A 26,869-nucleotide genomic window follows, 5' to 3' on the forward strand; every position below is an offset into this window, starting at 1 on the left:
GAGGGTCGCACGGCCGGGGCTGCGGTGGAAGGGAGAGGAGACGGGTCCGGCCTGGGGGGCGCGATGGGGAGCTGACGCTTGGAGGGAGGCTGGGGCCCCGGGGCAGGTGTGGTCAGGGCCGCTGGGGTGGGAGCCCGCTGGGGTCCCGGAGAGGCGGCCAGCGGGCCTGGAGTTGAGATGCTGGGTGGGAGCCGGGGTGCTTCCTTCACGGCTGGCAGAAGAGCTGCCTGGGTGGGGGGAGCAGGTGGGACGCTACCCACGTCCCGCTCACAGGCCTGAAGCCGCACCCAAGAGCCCCTCCACCAGCCCCCAACCAAGGCCCAGAGCCCAGGGCCACCGGAAGCTGCCCGGAGGCGGCGACCAGGAGTCCCTGCTCCCAGCTTGAGGGAGAGAGGCCTGCTGCAGGGCCAGGCCAGCCGCTGGAGAGAGGCCACAGAGGGCAGTGCCCAGAGGCCGCTGCCCAGCCGGGCGCTTTCCTGAGGGACGTGGCACCCAGGTGCAGCCCACACCACGGCCCTGCCCTCAGTCATGGCCGGAGCCAGGCGGCTGTGCACGCGGTGGGCGAGCGGCCCCAGCAAGGCGTGAGTGCCGCTGGTCCTGGGGTCTTCGGTGCCCAAATTCAACACGCAGAGGCTCAGATCTCGGGAGAGCGTCCAAGCCTCACAGCTGGCTCCCGGCAGGAGGCCTGGACAGTGCCTGGGCCCCGCCAGCCCGCGGGAGACCCCGTGCAGCTCCGGGCCCGGCCCAGCGCTTTGTGGGCATCTGGGGAGTGAACCAGCGCTGGGAGTGCCTCTCTCTGCCTCTCCCTCCGCCTGTGGCTCTACCTCTGAAATAAACAACATCTTTAGAAACAGAAATCAATCTTCACAGCCATTACTCCAGTGATCAAATGCTGGGTGTGTGGTTATGAACTGTGTGGGTTTTTTTTAAGATGTATTTATATATTTAAAGGCAGAGTTACACAGAGAGAGATCGTCCATCTGCTGGTTCACTCCCAGATGGCCTCGGGCTGGGGCTGGGCCAGGCTGAAGCCAGGAGTCAGGAGCCTCCTGCAGGCCTCCCACAGGTGCCGAGGCCCAGGCGCACCAGCAGGGAGCTGGATCAGAAGAGGAGCAACGGCTTCTGCGGGTGCCTGAGGCCAGCGTCCCAGGAGGAGGCTTAGCCCCTACAAACTGCGTCCTGGGCTCTGTCGTTTAGTTTACTAGTAAACAAGTATTTTTGCAAAGCCAACAAACGGCGGCGCTGGGCACCACCACCCAGTGGCCCTGGAGGAGGCCGCAGGTGTCCTCTCCCAGAGAGCCAGTGTGGCTGGTGGCTCGGGCACTCGGGCCAGTGGGGCCACGGGGCCAGCCTCAGGGTGCCTGCCAAGGGGGCCCCTGCTCCACGAGGACCCCCAAGCAGCAGCCCGGCCCCTGGGGTGCCCGCGTCTGGGGAGCAGGCCTGGCTGGCCGGCACGGCTGTGCGGCCACACAGCAGCAGCTGCGGGCGGAGGCAACATCCTCCCCACACCGTGCCGTGGACTTGGCTGGGTCTCCAGGCTCCTCTCGGTTCCACAAGCTGCGAAGACCCATTGTGCATATCCTCGGGTGAACCGGCCGCTCCGTCCCAGGTTCCCCCGCCAGGCACCATCCTGTGCTTGGTGACGCCGGTCAGCCTCAAACCGGGCCTGGTCCAGTGGGGTACCCTGAGTGCTCACGGGACACAGCTGTGCCCGCATCGCCATCTTCGCCCAGGTACCTTGGGTACCGTGTCCTGGCAGCAGCTACAAAATCCAACTGTGACACCAAAACGGTCTCCAGGCATCCCGGTCCCCAGAACCACACTCTGCTGGGAGAACCGGTGCTGTCCGTGGTCCCAGAGACCCAGCCGGTCCCCTACTGAGGTGGTCAGTTCCACCACCAGAGGGCGGCAGAGGGGCCCTGGGGTCGGCTGCTGCCCAGGGGCAGGTTCCCTGAAAGCAGCCCTCAGGGCCATCCCAGTGCCCCACCACTGACCCCAGCTTCAGGGGTGCCCAAGTGAGACCAGACCTGGCAGGACATGCCCCACCAGGCCCCCGACTCTACTCCCCTGAGGAGGGGGGAGGGGCCCTGATGTCCTCTGGGGCCCTGCCCAACACCCCCCACCTCCTTCCCCCATCCCTCAGGACGTCCCCGCAGTGGCCGGGTCTCTGTGGTCGGCCCCAGGGGGCCCGAGAGGTTCCAGCAGGGCGCTGCAGAGATGGGGTGAAGCAGCACCAGCCCTGTGGCCCTGGAAGGCTTCCTAGAGGAGGCAGCACCATCCTCAAGACATGGGGAGAGGAGGGGAGGGAGGCAGGAGCAGGGGACTCCCGTGGGGCTGGGAATCCGGTGTCCAGGGCCAGCAGGGGTGTGGGCCCTGGCAGGCAGGCAGGTGTAGGGGTCCCAGTGGCTGCAGAGGCACTCACTGACTGCAGGACCCCCCCACCCCCACCCTCCAGCTCCGGAGCGTCTGAGGGCCACCACCTACAGACAAGTCACCACCAGGCCCTGGGCCCCGCCGGCCCCGCCCACCACCAGGTTTGATGGCAGAGGCCGGGAGGTGCGGCCTTCTCCAGGGAGCCTCTGAGATGGGCACACAGGGATCCTGGGCCAGACAGCTCCCCAGCAGGGCTTTGGGACACAGGCCCTGGGCAGTCATCACCGGACCGCCTCCCCCTGGGGAGGAGGTCGGGACCCGCCTGCCTGGGGGTCAAGCTTCCCCCACCACCACCCTCATCGCTCCGCCCCCTGTGTGGCTGTGGAGGAGGAGGGTCCCCAGAGGTCCTCTCTGGCCTGCGGCTCCCCCCACCCCCGTCAGTGCTCCCTGGTGCCACGCAGACAGGGCTGCCCACTGCCCACCCCTAGGCCCCAAGGAAACGCGCCGGACGCCAGACGCTGGGCTGAGCAGGCTCTTAAGGGGGGGGGCGGCCTCGAGGTCCGGGCCTGGACAGTCGCGTGCTGCCAGAAGGGCGCGCTCCGGGTCAGGAAGGCTTGGAAGGCGTTCGTGGACGCCACGGACCGCGGCGGCTGGGGGAGCAGCACGTCTCTGTCCACGTCCTCGGACACCAGCTCAGCCACCATCTGCGCGATGTCCTGCGGGTGGCAGAAGGGGTCAGGCGCGCGCGGGGCCGGGAAGGGCCGGCCGCGGGGAGGGGCAGAGGCCTCCGCGCCAGCGCACCGTGCAGCGGGAGGAGTCCCTGGCGACGTCCGGCCTCTCCCGGGCGCCCAGCACGGCCAGCCGCCGGCGCTCGTCGATGCTGACGCTCCAGTGGCGGCTCGGGCGCCCGCGCGGCGGCGGCTCACACACCTGCGGGGACAGAGCAGGGGTCCTGCGCGGCCAGGCCTGGGCGGCGGGCGTACGGCCCCGCCCCGCGCCCTCCGAGGTCTGCGCAGGCGCCCCGGGACCCGCGGGGCCTCCTGCGGCCTGCGGGGTGGCTGCTTCGTGGGGGCTCCGTGCGCGGATTCGCGCTTCGCGGTCCAGCAGCTACCCCTGTCCGGGACGCCCGGCCCGCTGCGCGCCCTGGGGAGGCGGCCCGCTCTGCGCCCCCGGAAACGCGGAGTGGGGGAGGGCTTGGGTACAAAGCACCAAGGCTCATGAATCCACAGGGACAAAAGAGCAGGCGCCAGAGAGGCGGGAGGAGGCTGGGCGAGGCCTGCAGGATGACCCCAAAATTTAAAATAGGCTGCCCGAAGCTAGGGGTCCGGGTGCACCCCAAAGTCACCAGAAGCAAGGGCTCCGGGGGGCGCGCTCACCACTCACCGAGCCTCAACACTAGGCCACAGCCCGAGGCACCAGGGGTCCAAACACACAGGGCCTAGGAGCGGAGGCTGAGGCAGGTGGGTTCTGGGCACACAGTGAGTGCAGGCAGCCAGCCAGTCTCAGCAGCACAAAGCCCTGGCGTGCACAGAGCTGCGAAGTGGGGGGACCTCGAGAGGAACAGGTGCTGGAGGTCTGGTCACCCACCCTTCCCTGTGACTCGGAGCTCCTCCCCACCCCAAGGTGCAGTAGGTGGGGTCCCAGGTCAGGAGCAGCGCTTATGCATGGACCTGCTGACGGCTCAGCTGGCCATGCCCACGTGGGGGCCCAGCAGAAGGGTCCTCTCCCGACACTGACCCTCTCGGCTCCTGCACCTGCCCCTCCTCCACCTGTAAGACACCCACTGTGTGCCGGGCATTGTCGCTGAGCCTGCTGACCCCTCGCTCCGCGACCTGTGGCCTCTCAAACTGAGACGGTAACTACATTTAAAAAGTCAGTGCCACACACTGCAGCCCCTCCCTCCCATCGTGCGCTGGGTGCAGACAGATGCTCCTCCGGGGAGGGGACCAGCTGCAGAGCAGAGGCCTGCAGACCCCAGGCTAGGGCACCCAAGGCTGAACCCCCACAGCTCCGGCTGGCCGGGCTGCAGACCACAGACTGAGCAGGAGGGAGCGGGCTCGCCCAGGGACCACCAGCGGCTGTGGAAGGCAGAGCCCAGAACAACCAGCCAGGCGAGGAAGCGGCTCCCACACCATCACCGCCGGGTGTGGGGAAGGCCATGGGGACAAGGAGTGGGCTCCAGCAGGGATGTGACACTGAAGGCAGGGGTGCTGCCCCCAGGGCTCAGCCCCTCCTCCACTTCCCTGCCCATGGATGCCAACCGGCCTCTGGGGAAGACCCCCAACGGTGAGGCCCACCCCAAAACACAAGCCTGGGCAGACAGGCCCCCTGCTGTGGCCTGGGGAGGCAGCTGAAGGTGCTCAGGCCCCCACACCCACCTGGAGACCCGGGTGCAGGTCCAGCCCTGACCTCTGCACACGCACACACACGCACACGCACACACAACACGCTCTTCCCAGAGCTGAAGGAACAGGCCCCAGGCTGAAAGGGCCCACAGGTAAAGGAGACCCCCCACGCCCACCGAGCTGGTGAAGCAGAGAGCAGACACAGGTGAGAGGAGGAGCAGCCCCGAAGCCTTCGTAGCCAGGGAGGCCGAGGCCAGCGGGATGCGGGGGGTGCCTTAAACCCCCCCAGGGCGCGGCCTGTGGCCGAGTGGGCAAGCCCTTCTGCAGCGCCGCCACACCACACAGGTGCCGGTTCGTGTCCTGGCTTCTTCAGCTCTCTGCTACGGCCTGGGAAAGCAGTGGACGATGGCCTAAGTGCTTGGGCCCCTGCACCATGTGGGAGACCCAGAAGAAGCTCCTGGCCCTGGCTTCAGATTAGCCAAGTCCCAGCCGTTGTGGCCTTCTGGGGAGTCAACCAGTGGATAGAAGACTTCTCTCTCTTGCCGGCACCGCGGCTCACTAGGCTAATCCTCCGCCTGTGGCGCCGGCACCCCGCGTTCTAGTCCCAGTTGCTCCTCTTCCAGTGCAGCTTTCTGCTGTGGCCCAAGTGCGGGCCCTGCACCCGCATGGGAGACCAGGAGGAAGCGCCTGGCTCCTGACTTCAGATCTGTGTAGCGCCGGCCGTAGTGGCCATTTGGGGGGTGAACCAATGGAAAAGGAAGACCTTTCTCTCTGTCTCTCTCTCTCTCTCTCTCTCTCACTGTCTAACTCTGCCTGTTTAAAAAAAAAAAAAAAAGACGACTTCTCACTCTCTCTCACTCTGCCTCTCAAATAAATAAATCTAAAAAAAAACCTGAAAGACAAGGATTTCTGTAGATTCTTCACCCAAGCAAAGCGGCACTCAAGCGTGGGGGGCCAGGCGGAGGGGGACCGCTGCAGCCACTCGGGTCCTCCTGCTCAGGCCAGGCGGCTGCTTTGACCCACTCCGGGGCTGTCACAGCACCTGGCCCAGGGCCACTGACAATCCAGTACCCCCGCAGCCCTCCCCTGCCCTGGACAGCACTTGAGCCCCGCCCACAGGCACAGTGGTGGGTGAGTGGTGCCCTCCTGGGAGACTGAGCCGGTCAGTGCCGGTCCCCCTCCACCTCGTGCGTCCTGTGCCCCCTCCCCACTCCCTCATCCATCAGAGGCCTGTCCTCCAGCAGGGCAAATGCGCCTTTACGTCTAGCGCTCTTTTCCTCTGTTCCGCTGCACACACACACAGTCACTCTCTGTGACAGGTGCCCGTGTCACACCGTGAAGGACCCTCAGGTCTGTGTCTGGAGCCACAGGGGCACAGTCCTCAAGATCAAAGTCGCAGTCACACCTCTGCTGCCCAGCCTCAAGGCCACCAGGAGCCTCCGCTGCCCGAGCCAAGTAGGGAAGGACACTGCACAGTGCTGGAGTGTGGCTCCCGCTCCCGCTCCCCATGGCAGCCGCCATCCTGTGCTGGGCGGGTGGCAGGGGCCCGGCCGCCCCGGAGCACGGGCTCCGCCTCGCTCAAGATCACAGCCGAGGGGCAGATGTGCCCGGCAGCACCACCTGCCCCGGCTTCCCCGCAGCCCACCCAGCTTCCTGCCGGTGCACCCGGGAGGCAGCAGGTCAGAGACGTGGGCCCCAGCCACCTCTGCTGGAGACGCCGACCGAGTTTGGGGCTCTCGGCTTTCGCCTGGCCCAGCCGCTGTTGTGGCCACCTGGGGAGTGAAATGGAGGAGGAAAGAGCCTCTCTGTGTCACCCTGTCTTTCCCAGGGGTCAGTCACTTTTTAAAAAGGTCTCAGAGGACTGCAACCTGAGACAACCAAAGCACCTGCTCCACAGCTCCCACGTAGCTGAGCTACAGATGGAGACGCTGGTTTATGCTACTGAACTTTGGGAAATTTCCTTTTCTTTTTTTTTTATTTTTGACAGGTAGAGTTATAGACAGTGAGAGAGAGAGAGAGACAGAGAGAAAGGTCTTCCTTCTGTTGGTTCACTCCCCAAATGGCTACTACGGCTGGCGCTGCACCAGCCCGAAGCCAGGAGCCAGGTGCTTCTCCTGGTCTCCCATGTGGGTGCAGGGCCCAAGCACCTGGGCCATCCTCCACTGCCCTGGAAGAGGAGCAACTGGGACTAGAACCGGTGCCCATATGGGATGCTGGTGCCGCAGGTGGAGGATTAGCCAAGTGAGCCATGGTGCTGACCCCATTTCCTTTTCTTAAACATATATTGGAGAGGGAGAGGGAGAGGGAGAGGGAGAGGGAGAGGGAGAGGGGAGAGGGGAGAGGGGAGAGGGGAGAGGGGAGAGGGAGAATCTCCTATCTGCTGGTTCACTCTGTAAATGATGGCAATGATTGGAGCTGGGCTGGTCTGAAGCCAGGAGCCAGGAGCTTCATCCACGTGGCCGCAGGTGCCCAAGCACTCGGGCCATCTTCTGCTGCTATCCTAGGTGCATTAGCAGGGAGCCGGATTGGAAGTGGAGCAGCTGGGTCTCAAACCAGCGCCCCTATGGGCCACGGCTTCACCTGCTGCTGATGCTGCCAGCCTTGCGGTCTCTCAGGCAGCAACAGGTGCTCATGGCCAGAAACGCTGTGCACCTTCAGAACAAATGTTCCAGATCCCTGTGGAGTCTGCTTTTTAAGAATACGGGTCGCACCCAGTTACTTTTGGGAAACTTGGCAGCTTCATTCACAGGCACCGGGCACCCGGACCGTGGCTGAGAGGCCCCGGCACACAGGGAGGGCTTCGAGGCTGCTGCGGGGGAGGGGAGCCTCTCCCACCCAGCCGGGGGAGCCCTGAAGGGCGATCCTCTGTCTGAAGTCTCTTTCCACTCCTGCTCTTATTTTTCAGTTGGCTCGTGTGGCCCTTCCCGGCAGGCAGCCGTTAGCTGCAAACATTGCCTGTTCAGATATTTATGCCAATTTCCTTTTCTTGACTTGGGATTTGTCGTCATGGTGCTACCGCGCGCCCTTGCGGTGATGGCTGCCCTGCCCCTCCCCCCAGTGTATCCAGAATCTCCAGGCTTTTCCAAAAAGATGTTTATTTGAAAGGCTGTGGGATGGAGAGGAGACAGCTGTTCCATCTGCTGGTTCTCTCCAGAAGGCCAGCCTGAAGCCAGGAGCCCAGGAGCCCCATCCGGGTCTCCCAGGTGGGGGGCAGGGACCCAAGCACTCGGGCTATCCTCCACTGCCTTTGCACACACTGGCAGGAAGCTGGATTGGAAACAGAGCAGCCAGGACTCCAACACGGGGTGCAGGCGTCACAGTGGCACCCACTGTCACAATGCCGGCCTACAGGTGCTACTGATTCAGTCCACCCTTTACTTATTGTTTTGAACAGTGTGTGGGGGGGAGCTATGAACACACACACACACACAGAGGAGAGGGAGGGGGAAGGGGAGAGGGAGAGGGGGAGGGGAAGGGGAGGGGAGGGGGAGGGGAAGGGGAGGGGAGAGGGGCAGGGGAGGGGAGGGGAGGGAGAGAGGGGGAGGGGAGAGGGGCAGGGGAGGGGAGGGGAGGGAGAGAGGGGGAGGGACAGGGAGGGAGGGGGAGGGGAGGGGAGAGGGGCAGGGGAGGGGAGGGGAGGGAGAGAGGGGGAGGGAGAGGGAGAGGGAGAGATCTCCCTCCCACTGGTTCACTCCCCAAATGCCAGCAACAGCCAGGGCTGGACCAGGAAGAACCCACGTGCATGGAACACAACCCAGGGGTCCAGTGTAGGCTGGGGACTCCGCCTCTGGAGCCGTCACTGCTGCCTCCCGCAAGGGCCCATCCTTCCCACCATGGAGCAGCAAGTGGCCTGGCACCAGGCCGCTGCCTCCTCTCGCCTCCTCTCGCCTCTGCTCACGGCAGCCTGCCCCGGACAAGCTGTCTCACACAGGCCACAGCATCGCCCTCATCCAGGCCCCCCGGACCCCGTGCTCACGAAAGGTCTCGTCCAGGGCTCGGAACTCAGGGTGTGCCTGCATCTCAGCCTGCTTCTCCGGGGGGGACGTGGCCCCGCTGTCCACACAGAGCGCCACAGCGTGACTCACTGAAAGCACGGGGTCTGCAGGCCGCTGGGCCGGCCTCCTGCTTTCCCATCGCTGTGCTGCTCCTGGCCCGGTCCTCGCCGCCCGTCACCGGCCTAAGCCCCTTTGCCCTGAACTCTGCCTGCGCCGCCGCGGCTGCCTGCACGGTGCCCCCGGAGCCCCCAGGCTGTTTCTTGTCCTGCTGTTCAAGGCCCCGCAGGGCTGTTACCGAAGCTCCCTTCGAGGGGCCAGTGCTGTGGCACACCCAGTGAAGCCGCCGCCTGGCACGCGGCATCTGGGAACACAGCACCACTTCCCGTCCCAGCTGCTCCGCTTCCGCGCCTGGGAAAGCAGTGGAAGATGCCCAAGCACTCGGGGCCCTGCACCCACGTGGGAGACCCAGATGAGGCTCCTGGCTTCCACCCGGCCCAGCCGTCTGGGGAGACCTCTCTTCAGAGGCAGGCTGAAAGCTCTAGAAACGAGGCTCTTGCACACGGCTCACAGGAATAAACCGGAAAGGTGGGGGCGCTTCCTCTGTCTTGTCGTAAAGATTTGGAAGGCAGAGGACAGGGGAAATTGGGCGGGTGGGAAGAGTCAGTGAGAGATTTTCCATCTGCTGGTTCACTCCCGAATGGCTGCAACAGCCAGGGCTGGGCCAGGAACTTCCTCCAGGTCTCCCACGTGAGTGCAGGGGCCCAAGCACTTAGGCCATCCTCTGCTGCTTCCCGAGGCCATAGCAGGGAGCTGGCTGGGAAGCGGGAGCAGCCAGGACTCCAATCAGCACCCGTCTGGGATGCCGGCGTCACAGGAGGGGGCTTCACCTGCTCCGCCACAGCGCCAGCCAGAGAGCGCCGATGTCTGCACAGCTCCTGCACCCTCCCTGTGGGACAGTCACCTCTGAGCCCCGCTCCTGCACAGCCAGGGAGGAGGAAGGATGGACTGGCCTTGTGCGCCCAGCAGGGCCTGGGAGGCAGGGACCCGTCTCGCTCTGCCACCTCCCCCCATGCAGGCGCGGTCCCTCCTCAGTCCCACCTGCTGTGGAGGCTGGGGGTCGGGAACCTTGGTCTGGCACTGTTCGGGATGCCTGGGGGCCAGGCTGGGAGAGGGCGGGCTCAGGACCCCTGTTAGCCAAGCAGAGGCTTCCTGGGAGGCGACCCCTGCAGGCCCTTCAGCAAGGGGACACAAGGCAGACACCGCAGGCTCCGGGGCCCCTGCCCAGCAAGGTGGGCTTGGTGGAGAGCACCACGCCCCCGCCCTGAAGTCCAGGTTGGAGCTGTCCTGAGCAGCTTCCGGCGGACTGCTCCCGATGGGAAGGCCCGGGGGTGCTGTGGGCAGGGTCCAGGCAGCTCTCCGGAGCCCTACTCCTGGCCTCAGCGGGCTGCTCCGCAGTGCCCAGCAGAGGGAGCCGCCCACGCTCGCGGGAGGCCGATGGGCGGCTCCCATTCTATCCTCCTGAGGCCCGCACGGCCGCCAGGGTCGCGGGCCCAGCTCCTGGGGACTGCGGAGAGCAGCCGCGCGCCCGGCTCCGTCCTGCTTACCCAGTCCTGCATCTGCAGTCCCTGCTGAGCGCCGCTCTGGGCGCCGGGCGGGCCCCAGGCAGCCGTCCTGGGCGCGGGGGAAGCGGACTGCCCGGGCTCCCGGGAGGGCTGCACCTCTGCCTTCTTGCCGCCGGGGGGCGCCTTCCTGCTGTCCATCTCTGCCCAGGCAGGCCGCAGGTCCGCACGGCTGCGACTCTGGGGAAGGAGCAGGATCGATCGGCTGGGACAGGGACCTCGCGGCTCCTCGGGCCCCTGGTAGACGGTCTTCCGGCCGCTGCCCAGCCGCTGTCCGCGGGTCTCGGGCCGGGGCCTCCAGGGTAGCCCCCAGCGCTCGCGGCCACGTTCCTCCACGTCAGCGCCCCAACCAAACGGACGCCACGCCCTCCTTACCCTACTACCCTTCGTCCAGGGACCCGCCCCCTGCCCCCCTCCCCGCAGCCTAGGGCAACCCCTCGGACCCTCAGCTTTCCGTGGCCGTTCTTGGGAACCCCGCCCGCCCCTGTGCACTGTGACCTCACCTCCACCTTCCAGACCACACCCAAGGCCCGCCCGTTCCGGAGGGACGGTGGGGGGCCGGCCCAGGGGACACCTGCTCTGGCTGGCGGGCCCGCAAGGCAGGTGTCGCCCCGCAACTGTGCCTCAGCCGGCGTCGCACCTGCGCCTTGGCCTCCACCTGTCACGCGCGCCCCGCATGCTCAGTTTGCGCCCTCAGTTCACGACCTCCGACCTCCGTGTGCGCCACCCGTCCGGGGCCTCGGCCTTAGGGACGCGAGGGTCGCCCAGTGCCCCTAGACCCCTAGAACCCGCGTGGGGCCAGGACGCAGGGCGAGGGGAGGCGAGCTTGGCGCCGGCCAGGCCCCCAGCAAGAACCACGCGGGGCGCAGGCGGTCCGGGAGTGCCCCTGCGGTTTATTAGTGTAGCAACAGCACCGTCCAAGTCCACGTGGTCACGTTTGTGACAGTTCAGGATCTGTTCCCCCAAAAGCTATTTACATCAATCTTGTTTTCCATTAAAAAAAAAAAAAAAAAACACAGAAACTAGCCACACACACACACCCTAGAAACCAAATGATGCGCAAGGAACTGGCTGGGGTGGTCAGGTCAGAGCGACCCCAGCCCTGGCCCTCCGAGCTGTTCTGGGGAAGGCCCAGGGTGGTCACCGCGTGCTATTTGGGAGTGAGCCCTCACCCAGGGGTCCCCTCCTCCCAGCTCCTCCAGGCACCACCGGGACCCTGGCCTGCAGGTGGGACTGGGCAGGCAGTGGCGGGGCTGCACCTGTGACCCCTCCTCACTCTCCTCCCCGCAGCCCCCAGCTGCCAGTCACCCTGGCTGCTCGCTGCTCACAGCGCTCCGGGAGGTAGGCCGGGACCCATGGAGACCCTCAGGCCCAGGGCCCCTCCGTGCGATCCCTCACAGCTGCAGAGGCAGCCCCTTGACGAGGGTGTTGTCAGCACCCCTCTCCTGTGACCTTTGGGCTCTGCAGAGATACCAGAGTGGAGCAGGGCTCTGAAGTCGGCGGGGAGGGAGGGAGGCCAGCGTCCTCCCCGGGGAGCACCCTGGCCACCGGTCAGTCACAGCACGAGCCCAACAGGAGCTGGGGCATTTTAGCAAAGGGGTGCTCTGCCCAGAGGCTGCGGCCACCCCAGCTGCCATGACCAGTCTCGGGCCCTTCAGCCACCTGAATGGGAGCAGGCGAGCAGGGAGTCCCCAGGGAAGCACAGGGCATCGTCAGCCCAGGAGCGCGAGGCCCTCGGGGCTGCACTCCAGCCACAACCCGGCAGCTCTTCCTCCGGGCCCTGGGGTGCGGGCAGCACTGGGGAGGTGCCCCGGGCCCATCTGCCAGGGCAGGTACGGGCAGGGCAGGGTGCCGCTCTCCTGCTGGGTGGGGACGCGCAGGGCCGGGCGGCCAGTCCCCGGGAGGAGATCCAACACCCCTCGGCCACCTGCCCGAGCCTTCCCTGGCTACACAGTGCCAGAAGCCAGGCGCACATGTGCACGTGTGTGTACAGACATGGATGCACACACACATCGAATGCACACACACATACACACACGCACGCACATACACACACACGCACACACACATCCTGTTCACCTGTCCTTAACCAAACCAACTCAGATGCCACATGGCTGGCCCTGGAGGCTCCCAGCTGGTAGGGCTGGGCTAGGCGCAGGTGGGCAGAGCGGGCCTCAGGCTGACCCCACTGCCTCCCACCTCCCAGGCTGGACTCTGGGACTGCAGCGCAATTTGTCAAACCCTGGCGGACTGGGCAGCCCAGGGAGGCGGGAGGCGGGAGGCGGGCAGAGGCGCCTGTCCGGCCCTGGGGCCTTGCGCCGGGCAGCGTGCTCAGCGGCTACGTTAGAACACGGATTCAAAGCATCAAACCCCTGCTCCTAGAAAACCTCCACCGCCAGGCTGGAGTTTATTGGGAATCACGCACGGGCGCGGCTGGGGGCGGTCCATGCCCTGTGGCCCTCAGCCTCTGGCCACCGAGCTCCGTGGCCTCCGCCTGCCCTAGGCTCCCTGAGGACGCAGGGACACGAAAGCTAAGCCCTTCTTGCTTGCGAGCCTCCCGGCGGCTGCCCTCCCAGCCCCTGGCAGGGCGCTCCGGCCGACAGGCAGAGCACGTTCACCCTAGGACGCGCTGTCTCCCGGCCCGTCTGCGGTCAGCTGGACGCCCTCTGGGCGCGGGCCCCTCCGTCCTGCGCTGGCCGCGGGGTGGCTGGGGCTAGAAGGTGGCCTTGGAGTGTCCAAAGATGCAGATGGGGAAGTGCTTCACGTGGGAGGACCACTGAGCGGCCAGCTGGAAGAACTTGACGTCCGTGCACTCCACGCCGTCGATGAGGACTGTGGGAGAGGGCGCCTGAGCTCCGGCCACCCCGCCCAGCGGGCAGGCAGCAGGACTGCCCACAGCTCAGCACCGACACCCCGGGGACCCCGGCCCCAGAGAACGAGGGCTGCTTTCTCGCCTGCTTTCCCCCCACCGCAGACACTGCCGGCTCCGCCCCCCACTGAAGCACGACTCCCGCGGGCCACCTGGCAGGGGCTCACACGGATGGGGAGACCCTGGACAGTACTGGCAGGGACTGGGGTGCAGACCCAGGCGCACGGCAAGCCGCTAGGCCGCAGGAGGGGAAGGGCAAGCAGCGCCTGTGACATGGGACACGTCCCTCGGCCGGCCACGCCCGCAGCCCCGCCCCTCGGCCGGCCACGCCCCTCGGCCGGCTCACCCCGCAGCATGTTCTGCTGGTGCTTGGCGGTGCAGATGAGCCGGCTGATGCCCTCGATGCACTGGCTTTTGGACTCCAGGTCCTTGTCCTTGGTCTTCTTGGGCAAGAACATCACTGGGAAGAGAAGGCACGGTCACCCGGTCCTCCAGCAGGCTGGCCAGAGCCCGGGCAGCAAGCCGGCTGGCCCGGGAGTAGCCTGGAGCGGGGTGAGGCAGCCTCGGGCTCGGGCCCCTGCCCTCTGGGGCTGAAGCCAAGCCTGGGCCTCCTGTCCTGTACCACAGGTCGCCCCGCTCCTGCTGCCCAACCCAGGCCCCTCACCCTTCTTGTTCTTCTCCTTGGTGACCACGGTCATGGACATGGTGGGCGTGGCTGCGGCCTCCCCACTGCTGGGCAGCCTGCTGACCTGCAGGGACCGGAAGGTGCACTTGAGCGTGCTTTTGGCGGCAGGCAGGTCCTTCTTCTCCACATCCCTCTTCCTGTCTGCGGGCGGGGCTGCCGTCCAGTAGTCCACCTGCAGCCCCATCAGCTCGGCGCCGAGGCCCTGGCTGGGAAAGGCAGAAGCTGGCACCCTTGTCCGCACTCGCTGGCCGGGTGTCCCGGAGGCCCTGGGACACACGGTCCTGCCTGCAGCTCTGTGTGCACCACGCGATGCCCACCTGACCCTGAGCTGCCCTTTGGAGCCTGCAAGGCCCAGAGCAGAGGCCGGGGGAGCCAGGGCAGGTGTTCGGGGGCCCCGGCCCCGGTGGAGCGACAGCCTGCACCCCCGCACTGCTGCCCACTGAGTGAGTTCAGCTCACTGTGGTGCGACAGCTGGCCCCACGCGGCCGTCTGCAGACCCCGTCTCCTGCTCCTCCTGCTGTCGGCCTCTCCATGTGAGAGGCAGGGAGACGGGGAGACCTGTCCGCTGGTTCACTCCCCAATGCCCGGAACACGAGAGCTGGGCAGGACCTGGGAACTCCGTCCAGGTCTCCCACGTGGGTGCCAGAGACCCAGTCCTTGAACCATCACTGTTGCCTCCCAGGTGCACAGCAGCAGGAGGTGGATGTGACGCAGAGCCAGACCCCAACCCAGGCTCTGAAGTGGGATGCAGGCTCCCCAGAGGGGCTTCCCTGCCGTGCCCAACACCCGCCCCAGCCCCGTGTGGCCCCCTCGTGTCTCCTGTGACCACGCTCAGCAAGACGCCAGGAGGCAGCAAGCCAGGGCCTCTGCCTGCCCTGCCTGTCGGGCATCGCTTACCTGGGGGAGGAGAGACCCCCGCTCACCGACGGGGAGGAGGGGGGTGTGGGGGAGGCCTCCTTGGCAGCGGGAGAGGTGGACGGCGGGGTTGAGGACAGCGCTCCGGAGCCTGAGGGGGCCGCGTCGTCCGAGTCACCTGTGGGGTCACAGGCACCGCTGAGCCCATTTGCTGCTCTACCTTGGTGGCCAGGGCTTCGGACCCAGCCGCGGGAGGCTGGGGCAGGTGGGGTGGGGTGGGAGGGCAGGTTTCCCAGGCTGCACCCTGCGGCAGTGGAGCCAGAGGAGCCCAGGGCTGCTCTCAGGCCCAAGGGCTGGGCTGGTCCCCCAGACCAGAGGGACGAGGCTCCTGGCCCAGGACATCCTACACCCTGGGCAGTGTCCTGAGTGCCATTCACATGAGCCCTGACGGGGGACGGGGTTACCTGACGTGGCAGAGGATGGCTCCACAATGCCCACCTTCACAACCTAAAAGGCAACAGGACACTGGCTGCTGGGGGCCACGGGGGTGCTGGCCAGTCCCCCTGTCCTGCCCTGCTTGGCCGGCTCCCGTGTGCCTGCATCCGGGGAGCTCCAAGTGGAGCCTGCACCTGGCCCCTCCTGCCTGTAGGACTGACCGCAGGGCTGTGTGGCCAGCAAAGCCCAGCGTGGTAGCTACTGGCACGCGTACTGTGCAGTGTGGAGTGAGCTAGCTGCTGGACGGGCCTGGGTGCTGAGCACGGGCAGTCGCTACCACACAGAGCTCTTTCGAGTGGGCTGTGCTCTACAGATGGCACCCCTCCCAGAGCGTCCCCAGATCCTGCACCGGGGACCCAGCCACGGCACAGTGCACTGTAGGGAAACAGGTCCAGAGGCCCTGCCCGGCCTGGCGGCTCCACCTGTCAGGCTGCTGTGTAGGTCTCACAGCAGACACCTCGGCTGGCGGAAGGCCACCAACAGGGTGAAACACGGGGACATGGCGGGGGGGAGAGGGGCAGCACCTCTGGGAGCTCCCCCAGCCTTCGGCTCTCAAAGGACTGTGGTCCCCTCTCCTGGAGCTGGTGCCATCGGACGTCCCACCCAGACTCAGCCTGTGTGTCTACCTGCAGCCCACAGCAGAACTGGAGAACCAAGGGCTTGAGCCCACTCCCCACACAGGCCAGGCGAGCTCAGGGCCCTGGCCCGGCTTGCTTCTGAGAGCAGCCCGTTAGTGTCGTCCCCACGTCTGGCAAGGGTCTCTCCCCGGTGGGTACTCACCCCGACGAAGGGAATGAACTTTTGGGAGGACTCTTCATCCGGGCTAGGAGCAGAGAGAACACTGTTAGGCTCTCTGGGGGGCACGCACCACCTACCCCAGGCTGCAGCACCGAGGTGGGCTCGGCATTCTCCCGGCCCTGAGCCCAGCCTGGCTTCCAGCCCACGCTCGGGTCTCCTGTGACACTGCCTGGGCCCAGGGCGATCACCTAGGGACCGGGGAGCCCGCAGGTGGAGAGGGACGGCCAGCGAACAGAGCCCCACACCCGTGTCTGTTGCGTGGGGCACCAGCCCAGGCCCGCGTGGCCGCCATCCTGCCTGGCTCCCAGCTCAGCCAGGGGGTTTGCACGTGGGCGGCTGGGCGCTCGGGGCCTTCCCCAGTTTCCTCCCAGCTCCGGAGGCCCAGCCTTTGGCTGTGGTGCTGTCCCACCAGACTCGCACCCAGGAACAGGAAGGGCCAGTGGGTGGTGGACGGTTGGTCTGGACTCAGCTCTGCCCAGCACCTGCACCACCACGGACAAGACGCGGAGTGAAAACCTGTTCGTGGTCCCTGGCCAGTGCACATGGCCAAGCAGGAGCTGCGCGGGGGCCATCGCTATAGCAGGCTCCTCGCTGGCTGGTCTGTAGGGCATGGGCCAGCCCGCAGCTCCATGTCCGTGTCAGTTCCCCAGCGTGGAGTCTGCCGCCTGCACACGGAGACTCACGCACACGTGTGTGTGCTGAGGTCACGGGTGCCAGGGCACTGAGGGGCAGGAGGGGAGCCACCCCCGCCCAGGGGCACGGCCCTCTGCCCTGCGCACCAGCTCCCAAAGTCAGCGTCCCCACGTCCCCGAGCCTGGGGGTGGGGCAGTGCAGGGCCTGAGTGCCCTCACGTGTGCCCACAGCTGCACAGGTGTCTCGCCTGGGGCCAGCACAGAACGCAGGGGACTGGGCAGATGCCTGTGTGGGGGCCCTGAGGGGCAATGAACTCCCAGCCTCCTTTCTGTGCTGAGAGCAGAGCTGGGTGACAAACCTTCCTTCTCGTGCGTGTTCCACACAAGGAAGAACCTGCGAATCCTGGCTGGGCCCTGCTCGGCCCTGTGGCAGCTGAGGACGTTCCCTGCCCACCCCCAGCCTCTGGCAGGGACACCCAGGGGTCCTCCTCTCAAGTCCCTGCTGAGACAGCTGTGAGCACCAGGTCCTCCCGGCCAGGAGGCTACAGAAGGCAAGCAGGGCGGTGGGCCCCAGGATGGGGGAGGTCACCCCCCCAAGCCCCCTGATCCAGGCGGGCAGCCGCTCGTCACAGGGGGAGGCACCCCCCACAAGCCCCCCAACTCTGGTGGGCAGCTGCTCATCACAGGGCAAGGTCACCCCTCAAGCTCCCCAACCCAGGGGGCAGCTGCTCGTCACAGGGGAGGTCACCCCCCAAGCCCCAGACCCTTGTGGGCAGCCACTCGTCACAGGGGAGGTCACCCCCTAAGCCCCCTGACCCTGGTGGGAAGTTGCTCATCACAGGTGGAGGTCACCCCCCAAGCCCCCAGACCCAGGCGGGCAGCCGCTCGTCACAGGGGAGGTTACCCCCCAAACCCCCAGACCCTGGTGGGCAGCCACTCGTCACAGGGGAGGTCACCCCCCAAGCCCCCAGACCCTGGTGGGCAGCCGCTCGTCACAGGGGAGGTCACCCCTCAAGCCCCCAGACCCTGGTGGGCAGCCACTCGTCACAGGGGAGATCACCCCCCAAGCCCCCAGACCCAGGCGGGCAGCCACTCGTCACAGGGGAGGTCATCCCCCAAGCCCCCAGACCCAGGTGGGCAACGGCTCGTCACAGGCCCTGAGCAGAGCACATGGCAGGGGTGGAGCATCACAGACGATGGCCACGGGGCTACGGCTGGGACTCAAAGCCAAGCTGCAGCTGGGCCATGCAGACGACACCCAGCACTGGACACAGCAACAGGGGTGACACCGGCTTGCCACTCAGCTCCCCAGCCCTGGACACAGAGGGCCGCCCACGCCTGTAGCACACGCCTGCTCCTGGAGGGCTGGCGTGCTCACTGGCTAAGGATCACACCCCTGGCCACAGCTCTGGAGCCCCGGCCACGGCGTGGAGGTGCAGGCACCCAGGGAGCTGCTAGGACCGAGCGCCTCCCTCCCCTGCGCCAGCACAGGCAGGCTACAGGAAGAACACAGGTGGGTGAGCCGGGGTGGGGAGGGGCCTGAGATGGGCTCAAGGGGCCGTGTCCACGGCCCCCTCCGGGCCCCTGCTTGGCCTCCACTCACTGGTGGACGGCACTTTTCCTGGTACAGTGACCTCTAAGTCTTCAGTGGGCTCCACCCAGGGTATCTGGAGCCCCCACTCCCCCCCCCCCGGGGGGGGGGCCGGTGTCACCACTGTAACATGGAGAAAGGGCAGGAGGCAGGGGGTCGGGGCGGAGGGTCAGGGTCTCTCCTCAGCCCTGCTTGCTGTGCTGAGAAGCTGTGGCCGGCGGCGGGCAGGGAGGGCTGTGGCTGGTCTTTCTGGGACCTGCGAAGGCTTGTTTAGCAGGCCCTGGGCCGGCGGCCACCTCCAGCACCGTGGGGAGTGTGGAGGGGCATCTGGGGTCGGGGCGGCGCCTCTGTGATCCAGGCTTTACCCCATTGGGGCTCAGTGCCGGGCCACATCCGGGTGGAGCCACAGAAGCCACTGTGGGACCCTGTGCGCCTCTGCCGCCTCTGGACGCCCCCGCTCGGGTGTGAGAGGGGCACTTTCCGCAGCACCACAGGCGGCTCGAGGCGTGGCCACTGACCGTCACGTCCTCCAGCCAGCCCCCGACCTCCGCCCTGCAGTCCCCGGCGTGGAGCCAGCTGGGCCTGGGCCTGGGGGCCCTCCCAGCGGGGGGCTCCAGCTGTGCCCTGGCCCCGCCCGGCTGGAGGGCCTGTGCTGGGAGGCGGGACACCGGGTGGAGACTGCTAAACAAGCCCCAAAGACCAGCCGGGGCGGGCGGGGCGGGCGGGGGCCAGGGAGCCGTACCTTAGGGTAAAGTCAAAATGAAAGTGCTTTTTCCTTTGCAGAGAGCCACCAAGAGAGAAGAGAGATGCATTAGCACACACTCAGGAGCGCGGCCCCCGGCACCTCGCCGACGGCTGCTGAGGTGGCTACAGAGGGGCAGTGGGCTCACGCGTTGCCCACCGGGCACTCCCCAGAGAAGATCCAGCCCCGCCTCTGTGCTCTCCCATCCCAGCAGGCACCAGGACGGCCAACCCACAAGAGTGGGCTCTTGAAACTGTGGACCCCCACGAATGCCAGGCCTGCAGTGCCCAGCCCCTCACCGACACACGGCACTGGCTCTCGGCTCTGAGCATGCATGGAGAAGGCTCACGATGCTCTGACCTGTGCCCCCAGCCCACGCCCCAGGGCGAGACCAGAGCTCCCTCTGCCGCCCCAGGCCCAGGCCCAGGCCCTGTGTTACCTCTTCTGCTTGTAGGTCAGCATGGCCTCCGCGATGGGCAGCTGGTGGGCGCAGTTGGCCCCTGAGATGTACTGTGTGATGCGGGACACAATGTCCAGCGTGTCCTGCACTGCAAGAGGAGGTGGCCACAGTGGTCGGGCCTACGGCTCAGGGACCCCCGCTTCCCTGCCAACCACACCAGAGCCCCATGACTGCCCAGGGCAGCAAAGGGCCACAAGGCCTCCCCAGTCCTGAAGGGCAGCTCCCCGGCTCTGCACCCTGCCTCTTCCCAAATTGGCCCCATGTACCCCATAAGCTCTGGCCCAGGCCAGAGAGGACAGCCCCTAGCTGCAGGCCTGCCATCCCCTGGCCATGTGCTGGCCCTGGTGACTCCGGGCAGAGAGGTTCAGGGGGCGGGAGGGGGCCCTCACCAGCACCCTGGGCCTCCAGCTTGCTGAACAGGTCCCTCCAGGCCAGGTCCTGGAAGAAGTTGTTGTAGCGGTGGTCGACGGAGCCCAGGTACCTGGCCACAGGGTGCGAGCCTGCGTGCCGGGGAGAGCCGTCACGTGAGACCCACGACAGACCCCCTTCCCTGGGCACCCCCCGACTGCCCTGCTGAGGATCTGTGCAGCCCCCTCGAGGGGGCCAGGACCTCCCCTGGGGATGGCCACCAGTAGCTGTGATACGGCAGAGTGACACCTGCCGTCTGCAGACCCGGGCTGCACCAGGAGCTCATGCGGGGCAGCCACGCAGGGCCGGCTCGGGGCCGCCCCCAGCCACTGCAGCAGGATCACCGTGGCAGCTTCCCCTCAACTACAGCGATGTCCAAAACACCCCAAGTGTGCGACGCTGGGGCCTCACCCAGTGGGATGACCAGGAAGCGCATGTAGCCCAGCCAGTCGGGTGTCTTGTGGGTCAGCTGCTCCACGAAGAGCCGCAGGACGGCGCTGAGGTAGTGCTGCGCGCCGGCCACCGCGATCTTCACGGGCGGCGGCGGCTGGGAATTACAGTTGCAGCTGCACAGCAGGCGGGGGAGGGGACGGCGCTCAGCGGAGCCGGCCTGGGCCCAGGGCCTCCAGCACCGGTCCTGGGAGGCTGTGCTGAGGCACCTGCCCCTTGTGGAGCTGCCAGAACCCCTCCCCAACGGCAAGACCCCTCCCCCAGGACAGGACCCCTCCCCCAGGACAGGAGCTCCAGGCGTGAGGGGAGCCTGCTCCCCGCAAGCTGGCTGGGCTGTGGCCTGCGTGGGTGCCTCGGGAACAGACCACAGTCCCTAGGGCAGAGGCTCAGCCGTCGTGGGATGCAGGGCCCCGACTCACTATCTCTGAATGCGTGAGACGATGGTGCTGAAAGCCGCCTGGACGTCCGCGGCAGAGCAGGTGCACACCACAGGCAGTGTGTGCCTCTGCAGGACGTCCGAGAGGAACTGGGCATGGGCAGACACAACGTGACCCTCGGCACACGGCCTGGCCCACCCGTGCCCCAGCCCCCAGGGCTCCTCCAGCTCCCGGCACCTTAGGGACCAGGGCCCCGCCCCTACCTGCCCCTGCCAGTCAGAGGTGTTGACCAGGATGATGTTTTCGGGGAGCTGGTCGTCGGAGACGAGAATGTGGTTCAGCTGGTCGTACACGGTCTTCCTGGGGATCTGCGACACAAAGGCATCCACACCAGCCCTCAGACACCGGACAGGGAGGGGCGGGGCGGCCTGCGGGCCCTCCAGCTGTGCGAGGCCCTGCCCTGCACCTGCAGCTGGCTCCGCGTGTCCGGGCAGCGCTCACTGTCCAGGCTGTTGGCTCGCTCACTCTGCGGCCGTGCCGGCTGCCGCTCTTTCAGTGACGTGCTCCTGCCCCGGCGGCCGGCTTGCTTCCCCTCGGACCTGCTGGGGATGAGCACAGACTGGGATGGGGGCCCCGGGGCCTGGGCCCGCTCACCCTGGGGGGCGGCAGCACTGCAAGGCCAGGGCCCGGGTCAGACCCTGGCCCCCAGCTCGGCTTTCTCGTCGGAGGGCACAGGGGCCTGTGGCTCAAGGTGAAAGCTGAGCTCAACCTCCTGCCCTGCATGGGGGTACAGGCCAGGGCTGGGCACCAAGGCCATCACACGGCCCGAGGCCAGATGGAGACAATGACTGGGCATGTCTAACCATGCAGGGAGGGTCACGTGGGCATCAGCAGAAGGTGGGAGTCCAGGTTGGAGAGGGTGGGGGCCAGCAGAGGCTGGACAGGGTGGGGGCTGCACGGGGCAGTGGGCAGTGGTCCTGCCCACCCCTATGCATGCTGCTCGGAGACTACTTCTGACCTGACCTGGGCAGGGTCATGGGGGACAGATGACCTGAGAAACCCTTGGGGAACCCCCCCAGAAAGCCACCTGTGCTCATTCGAGGAAGACTGTCCACCTGCTGGCACTGGACACCCATGAACACACGGCTGACGGAGGCGCAGCTCCAGGACCCAGTCCTGTCCCTTTCTCAGGCTGGCTGACCAGGGCCGGGGCCCCGCCTTCCCTCCCAGCCCACAGCAGAGCCCGAACGGCATCCTGGCCACTCCAGCTCGGCTCCCTGCAGGCCCTGAACCATGGGGCACCCACCCCCAGCACAGGCTGCTGTGGCCTCACGCAGCCCCCCACACCCACCAGCATGGGGCCCCCATCACCTGGTGGAGGGGATGACGAGGGACTCGGTCTTGGTGATCCTTCCACTGGGTGGCAGCTTCTCGGTGAACACGTCCAGGGTGGGGGTCTCGGCCTCGGGGCTGTCCTCGGCCTGCCCTGGCTGCTCCCGAGGGGCTGGCACGCTCTGCCAAGCAAGGGGGGAGTGTGTGTACAAGCCCCGGGCCGCTGTGCCCACCGTGCTCCCGTACTGGGTGCTTCCTGGCTCTCCTGGGCTGTAGTTCCCTGCATGTGGACAGCCACAAGCTGCCCGTGGGGGCCTGGCTGACCTCAGCCTCCAACCTCAGAGCCCTGGGCCCAGACACTGGGAGATCAGCACCAGACCTGCTGAGGATCCCGCCTGATCCAAGAAGACCCCAAACGAGGGCAGCAGGACAGAAGCAGGTGCCGTGGGGCCTGGCAGGGCTCTGAGGTGGGGGTGGGCCTGGCATCCCTGGCCACAGGCAGGCGGCTACACCGGGACTGAGCCTGCGTCTGTACAGCCGGTGCTCAGGGCAGGGGCTGTGAGGCCTCGCGTGCGGCCTGGGTTTGGGGCCCGGTGCAGGGGCTTACGAGGGCTGCGGTGTCGGAGACGCTGTCACTGGGCTGCTTGCCTCCCGGGGACCGGGTCTTCTCGGGCGCGTCGGCCTGGGGCACGAGACAGGACTCAGGTACACAGCCAGGGCTGCCGAGGTGGCCTTGCTCCCTGGCAGGACCCGGAGCCCAGGCTGTGCTGGGGGTGTCGGCCCCCCAGCCTGGGGGACGGCCTCGTGCTGAGGCGTGGGCGGCACTCACGGGGCTCGGGGGCTCCTTGTGGCTCCTGCTGCTGTGCACGCTGCCCACCTCGGTCTGCGAGCTGGAGTGGGACATGCCTTCGAAGTAGGGCCTGGCCGGGGAAGAGGCTGTGTCTGCCAGGACCCTTGAGGCGCCACTGGGGCGGGAGGCTCCGCCCCCAGGGCAGCCCCTGGCAGGAGAGGCCAAGCGGGCCCTTGGGTCACGGCTGGTGCGAGACAGTGCTCTGAGTTCTGTTTTACTTACGTATTTTTACTTTATTTGAAAGGCAAAGAGAGAAATAAGGAGACACACAGACACACACACACAGGGAGCGAGAGACAGAGACAGAGGGAAGGAGGGAGAGCTCCCGTTTACTGGTTCACTCCCAACGCCCACAACAGCTGGACCCAAGAGACTGCAGCCAGCAAACCCCACCCAGAGCTCCCGTGTGGGGGCAGGGCCCGAGCACCTGGGCCAGCATCGGCTGCCTCCCAGGGTGCGTTCGCGGGCAATCGCACTGGAAAGGAAAGCTGGGCCAGGGACACGCGGTGCAGGTGCCCTGAGCAGCCTCACTGCGGTGCCAGACGCCTGCGCGTGCCTGGAGCACCGTCGTACAAGTCGGAGGCAGCTGTGGTGGCGCAGGGGGTTAAGCCCACGTCCCGCATCACAGCACCGGCCCAAGTCTCGGCCACTCGTCTTCCGATCCAGCTTCCTGCTGACGCATCCTGGGAGGCAGCGGAACAGCTTCAGCCCCTGCCACCCACACCAAGTACCCAGACCAAAGCTCCTGCTCCTGGCTCCGGCCTGGCCCAGCCTCGGCTGTTGGAACATTTGCGGAGTGGACCGGTGGATGGAAGCGCTCGCTCTGTCGCGCGTGCGCTCGCTCTTGCTCTCTCTCTCTTGCTCTCTCTTGCTCTCTCTTGCTCTCTTGCAGATGAAAATAAAGAAACAGTGGAAGAATAATGAGGAGCTCCCCTCTGTCCCTGTGTGCTCCTGCAGCGGCTCCCGCCCGCTGCACCACCAGCTGCCGCCTCTCCAGAGGCCAACCACTGGGGCCTCTGACTCGGACCTCCCACACTGCAAGCTAAAGAACCTTTCCCTTTCACAGCTGGCTGCCGCAGGTGCGCGCTGCGGGGACAAGGGACCGGACCTCCCGACACCGGAGGTGCAGCTCCACCGTCCGCCGGGGGCCAGGGCGGGGAACACGCGGGCACAGCACAGCTCGGAGCTCGGCACAGGAAAGAGCAGCCTGGGAACACCAGCGACGCGGTGAGGCTGCACCTGGGGCCTCCTGAGTCCACAGCTGAACCCTCGCTCCCGGCCGGCCTCAGCCAGCCCCGCCTCCTGCCCCCTCCACCTGTGCACCTGCCCGCACATCCTTGGGGAGAGGCTCCCAGCAGCCCCTGTCCTGTGCCAGTGCACACAGCCCCCCGTCCGCATGCATCGTCACTCGGTCTTAGCCAAAATGCCAGGAAGCCATCAGCCTCCATGTTCCCTGTGGATTCCAGACAGAACTTTGCAGAAGGCAGATGGGCTCCCGAGGCTCTGCCGCCACTCACCGGAGGACACGCTGCCCTGCACAGAAACTGCAGACTGGCTGCCCTCTGGGTCTCTGGTGCCCCTGCCCCAGGGCCCCTCCCCACGCCCCGCACGGCCTCCCCTTCATCTGGCCTGAATGGGGAGCTGCCCAGCTCAGTTTACCCATAACTGCCCAGGGGTACGGGCAGCCCCAGGCCACCTCCTGTGTGCCCGCTGTGGCCCCAGGGCCGGGCAGGGCTGGCCCCTCCCCAGCCAGGCGCCAGGGTGGTCCCACCTGAGCTTGGGCTTGGGGGTGCTGAGGACACTGTCGTCGTCCTCCATGTCAGGGCCACTGTCGCTGGGGTTCTCCATGTCCAGCGTGTCGTAGAGAAGGTCCAGGTCTTCCTCCCCTTCGGGGACATGTTCCGTGGGGTCCTGCTCCGAGTCCAGGACCTGCAGGGGGCCGGGCACAGGTGAGGAGCCTCTCTGGGGCTGCCCGCCTGCTCCTGACACAGGAGCCGTCTCGCGAGGCCCTGGGGCAGCACAGCTGTGGCCCGAGGCGCAGGCTGGCTGGGCGCGTGCTCTGGCCAGTCCTTCAGGTGTGAAGCGTGGCCACCAAGGTCAAACATAAAACACCTCTCCCCTCCTGGCCCCGGCAGCCACCGCGCCGGGGGGCTGCTGCTCAGTGTGCGCCCCGCCCTCGCTCTGGCCCCCCGAAAGGATGCACTCAGCTGGGGCTGGGGCTCCCAGAGGGAGTGCACGGCGCAGCCTCAGCACCTCGCTTCCCCTTTCGTATTTTTCAGAAATGTCTGAGATAAAGACAGAGACAGCTGGTCCACTCCCCAGGTGCACAACAGTCAGGACTGGGCCAGGCCAAAGCCAGGAGTCAGGAGCTCCATCCAGGTCTCCCACATAGTTCCAGGGACCCAAGCGCTGGGCCCACCACAGGAAGCTGGCGTCACACAAGCAGCTGGGACTGAAACCAAGCAATGCGATGTGGGACAGGACGCCCCGAGCAGCGTCGGCTACTGCTCCAAACGCCTGCCCGTGTTCCAGAGCCAGCCCCCAGCAGGCCTGTTTCCCCGGCGGCCAGCGGCAGCAACCAGGCACTGATGGCTACATGTACTTCCTCTCTGGAGAGACATCTCTCCAGAGCCGTTGTCTGCTTCTGAACTGCGTGATTCATTTCCTTTTAGCTTTATTTACTTATTTGAAAGAAAGAGTCACGGAGAAGCAGAGAGCGAGAGAAGTCTTTCAATCCGCTGGTTCACTTCCTACATGGCCATAATCCAAAGCCAGGAGCCTCTTCCAGGTCTCCCACGCAGGTGCAGGGGCCCAAGGACTTGGGCCATCTTCCATTGCTTTCCCAGGCCACAGCAGAGAGCTGGATCGGAAGAGGAGCAGCCGAGACTCAAATTAGTGCCCATATGGGATGCCGGCACTACAGGGGGTGCGCCAGCGCCATCCCCACAATTCATTTTTAAAAGCTGGCAATTTATAAAATAGTTGACTTTGGCATCTGCAAGGGTGGCTTCTCCATCTCCAGAGGGCGGGGCAGGTCACGGGGGCAGAAGTGACCACGTTCCCGACGCTGAGTCGCGGGGGCTCCCCCGCCTCTGACCAAGCCAGCACCACGTTCCCCAGGGAGCTCCGAACTCGGCCTCTCTGCCTCCCCGGCCTGGTGGTGCCTTCCCAGGATGCACGTGGTGTGTCTTCCTGATCCCTTTTGCAGCTGGAGCTCACAGATTCTCACAGTGTGCGGGACACCAGCCCCAGGCACCCACAGCACACAGGTGTCCTCCCACAGGCAAGCAACACGCGTGTTCAACACAGCACAGCTCAACTTATTTTTCTCTGGTCCCTTCTATGGCCACGTGCGCGACACCACTGCCCCGTGCACAGACACTGGCCTGGGTTTTTGTCCCTGATCCACGCTGGGCTGGTTTCTGGACGTGGGGTGAGGAAGGGTCCAGCTCCACTGTCTACCGTGAACATCCAGCTGTCCCAGCAGCCTCTGTCAGAGACAAGTGTCCTTCCCCGTGGTGTGGCCTTGATGGCCCTGCTGAGGGGCGCACACTCAGCCCTGACCCCGGCCTCTGAACCCTCTGCACTCTGCACCACGTAAACTTTACCTGCAGAAGACGCTCTGTCAGCCCTGGCCTGGAGCCCTTGCATTTAAACATTAATTTTCAGGCTGGGTGCCTGATGCGAACAGCGGTGGATGGTGGGGGACGGCAGGGGGCGGCAGGGGATGGCAGGGGACAGTGGGAGACAGCACGGGGAGGTGGGGGGCAGTGGGGAGCTGTGGGAGACAGTGGGGGATGGCGGGGGGCAGCAGGGGACGGTGGGGGAAAGTGGGGGGTGGGGGACAGTGGGGGATGGCAGGGGATGGCGGGGGACGGCGGGTGGTGGTGGGGGACAGTGGGGTATAGCATGGGGCAGCAGGAGACGGGGGGACGGCAGGGGATGGAGGGGGACAGTGGGGGGCAGTGGGAGACGGCAGGGGATGGAGGGGGA

The 26,869-nt window shown here is 66.4% G+C and overlaps 2 protein-coding genes across 9 annotated transcripts in view; both read right to left on the bottom strand.

The window, feature by feature from the left end:
* Positions 1-2,810: 2,810 nt before the first annotated feature.
* TEX22 (testis expressed 22) lies at positions 2,811-10,473 on the bottom strand. Its single transcript, XM_062181865.1, has 3 exons — positions 10,318-10,473; positions 3,175-3,303; positions 2,811-3,089 (listed from the first exon to the last, which is right to left on the bottom strand). Exons 1-3 carry the CDS (start codon positions 10,471-10,473, stop codon positions 2,811-2,813), a joined length of 564 nt encoding a protein of 187 aa, XP_062037849.1.
* A 2,235-nt stretch (positions 10,474-12,708) lies between these two features.
* The window catches only part of PACS2 (phosphofurin acidic cluster sorting protein 2), a 45,990-nt gene continuing 31,829 nt past the window's right edge, over positions 12,709-26,869 (bottom strand). For 5 of the 8 annotated variants that reach the window (XM_062181176.1, XM_062181179.1, XM_062181177.1 and 2 more), the window contains exons 9-24: positions 24,648-24,805; positions 22,856-22,946; positions 22,634-22,708; positions 22,066-22,208; positions 21,161-21,296; positions 20,958-21,062; positions 20,737-20,843; positions 20,279-20,433; positions 19,849-19,959; positions 19,439-19,547; positions 16,017-16,059; positions 15,206-15,248; positions 14,784-14,919; positions 13,866-14,092; positions 13,548-13,661; positions 12,709-13,164 (exon numbers count right to left, since the gene is read on the bottom strand). In XM_062181176.1, coding sequence (XP_062037160.1) covers positions 13,046-13,164; positions 13,548-13,661; positions 13,866-14,092; positions 14,784-14,919; positions 15,206-15,248; positions 16,017-16,059; positions 19,439-19,547; positions 19,849-19,959; positions 20,279-20,433; positions 20,737-20,843; positions 20,958-21,062; positions 21,161-21,296; positions 22,066-22,208; positions 22,634-22,708; positions 22,856-22,946; positions 24,648-24,805 — 1,872 coding nt within the window. In that variant the 3' untranslated portion in view covers positions 12,709-13,045. Of the gene's footprint in view, positions 13,165-13,547; positions 13,662-13,865; positions 14,093-14,783; positions 14,920-15,205; positions 15,249-16,016; positions 16,060-19,438; positions 19,548-19,848; positions 19,960-20,278; positions 20,434-20,736; positions 20,844-20,957; positions 21,063-21,160; positions 21,297-22,065; positions 22,209-22,633; positions 22,709-22,855; positions 22,947-24,647; positions 24,806-26,869 lie in introns of those variants that run through there. The other 3 variants (XM_062181178.1, XM_062181174.1, XM_062181180.1) reach the window with 2 other exon arrangements.

The sequence above is a fragment of the Lepus europaeus genome, chromosome 22 (assembly GCF_033115175.1).
Source record: "Lepus europaeus isolate LE1 chromosome 22, mLepTim1.pri, whole genome shotgun sequence".
Classification (NCBI taxonomy): Eukaryota; Metazoa; Chordata; class Mammalia; order Lagomorpha; family Leporidae; genus Lepus; species Lepus europaeus.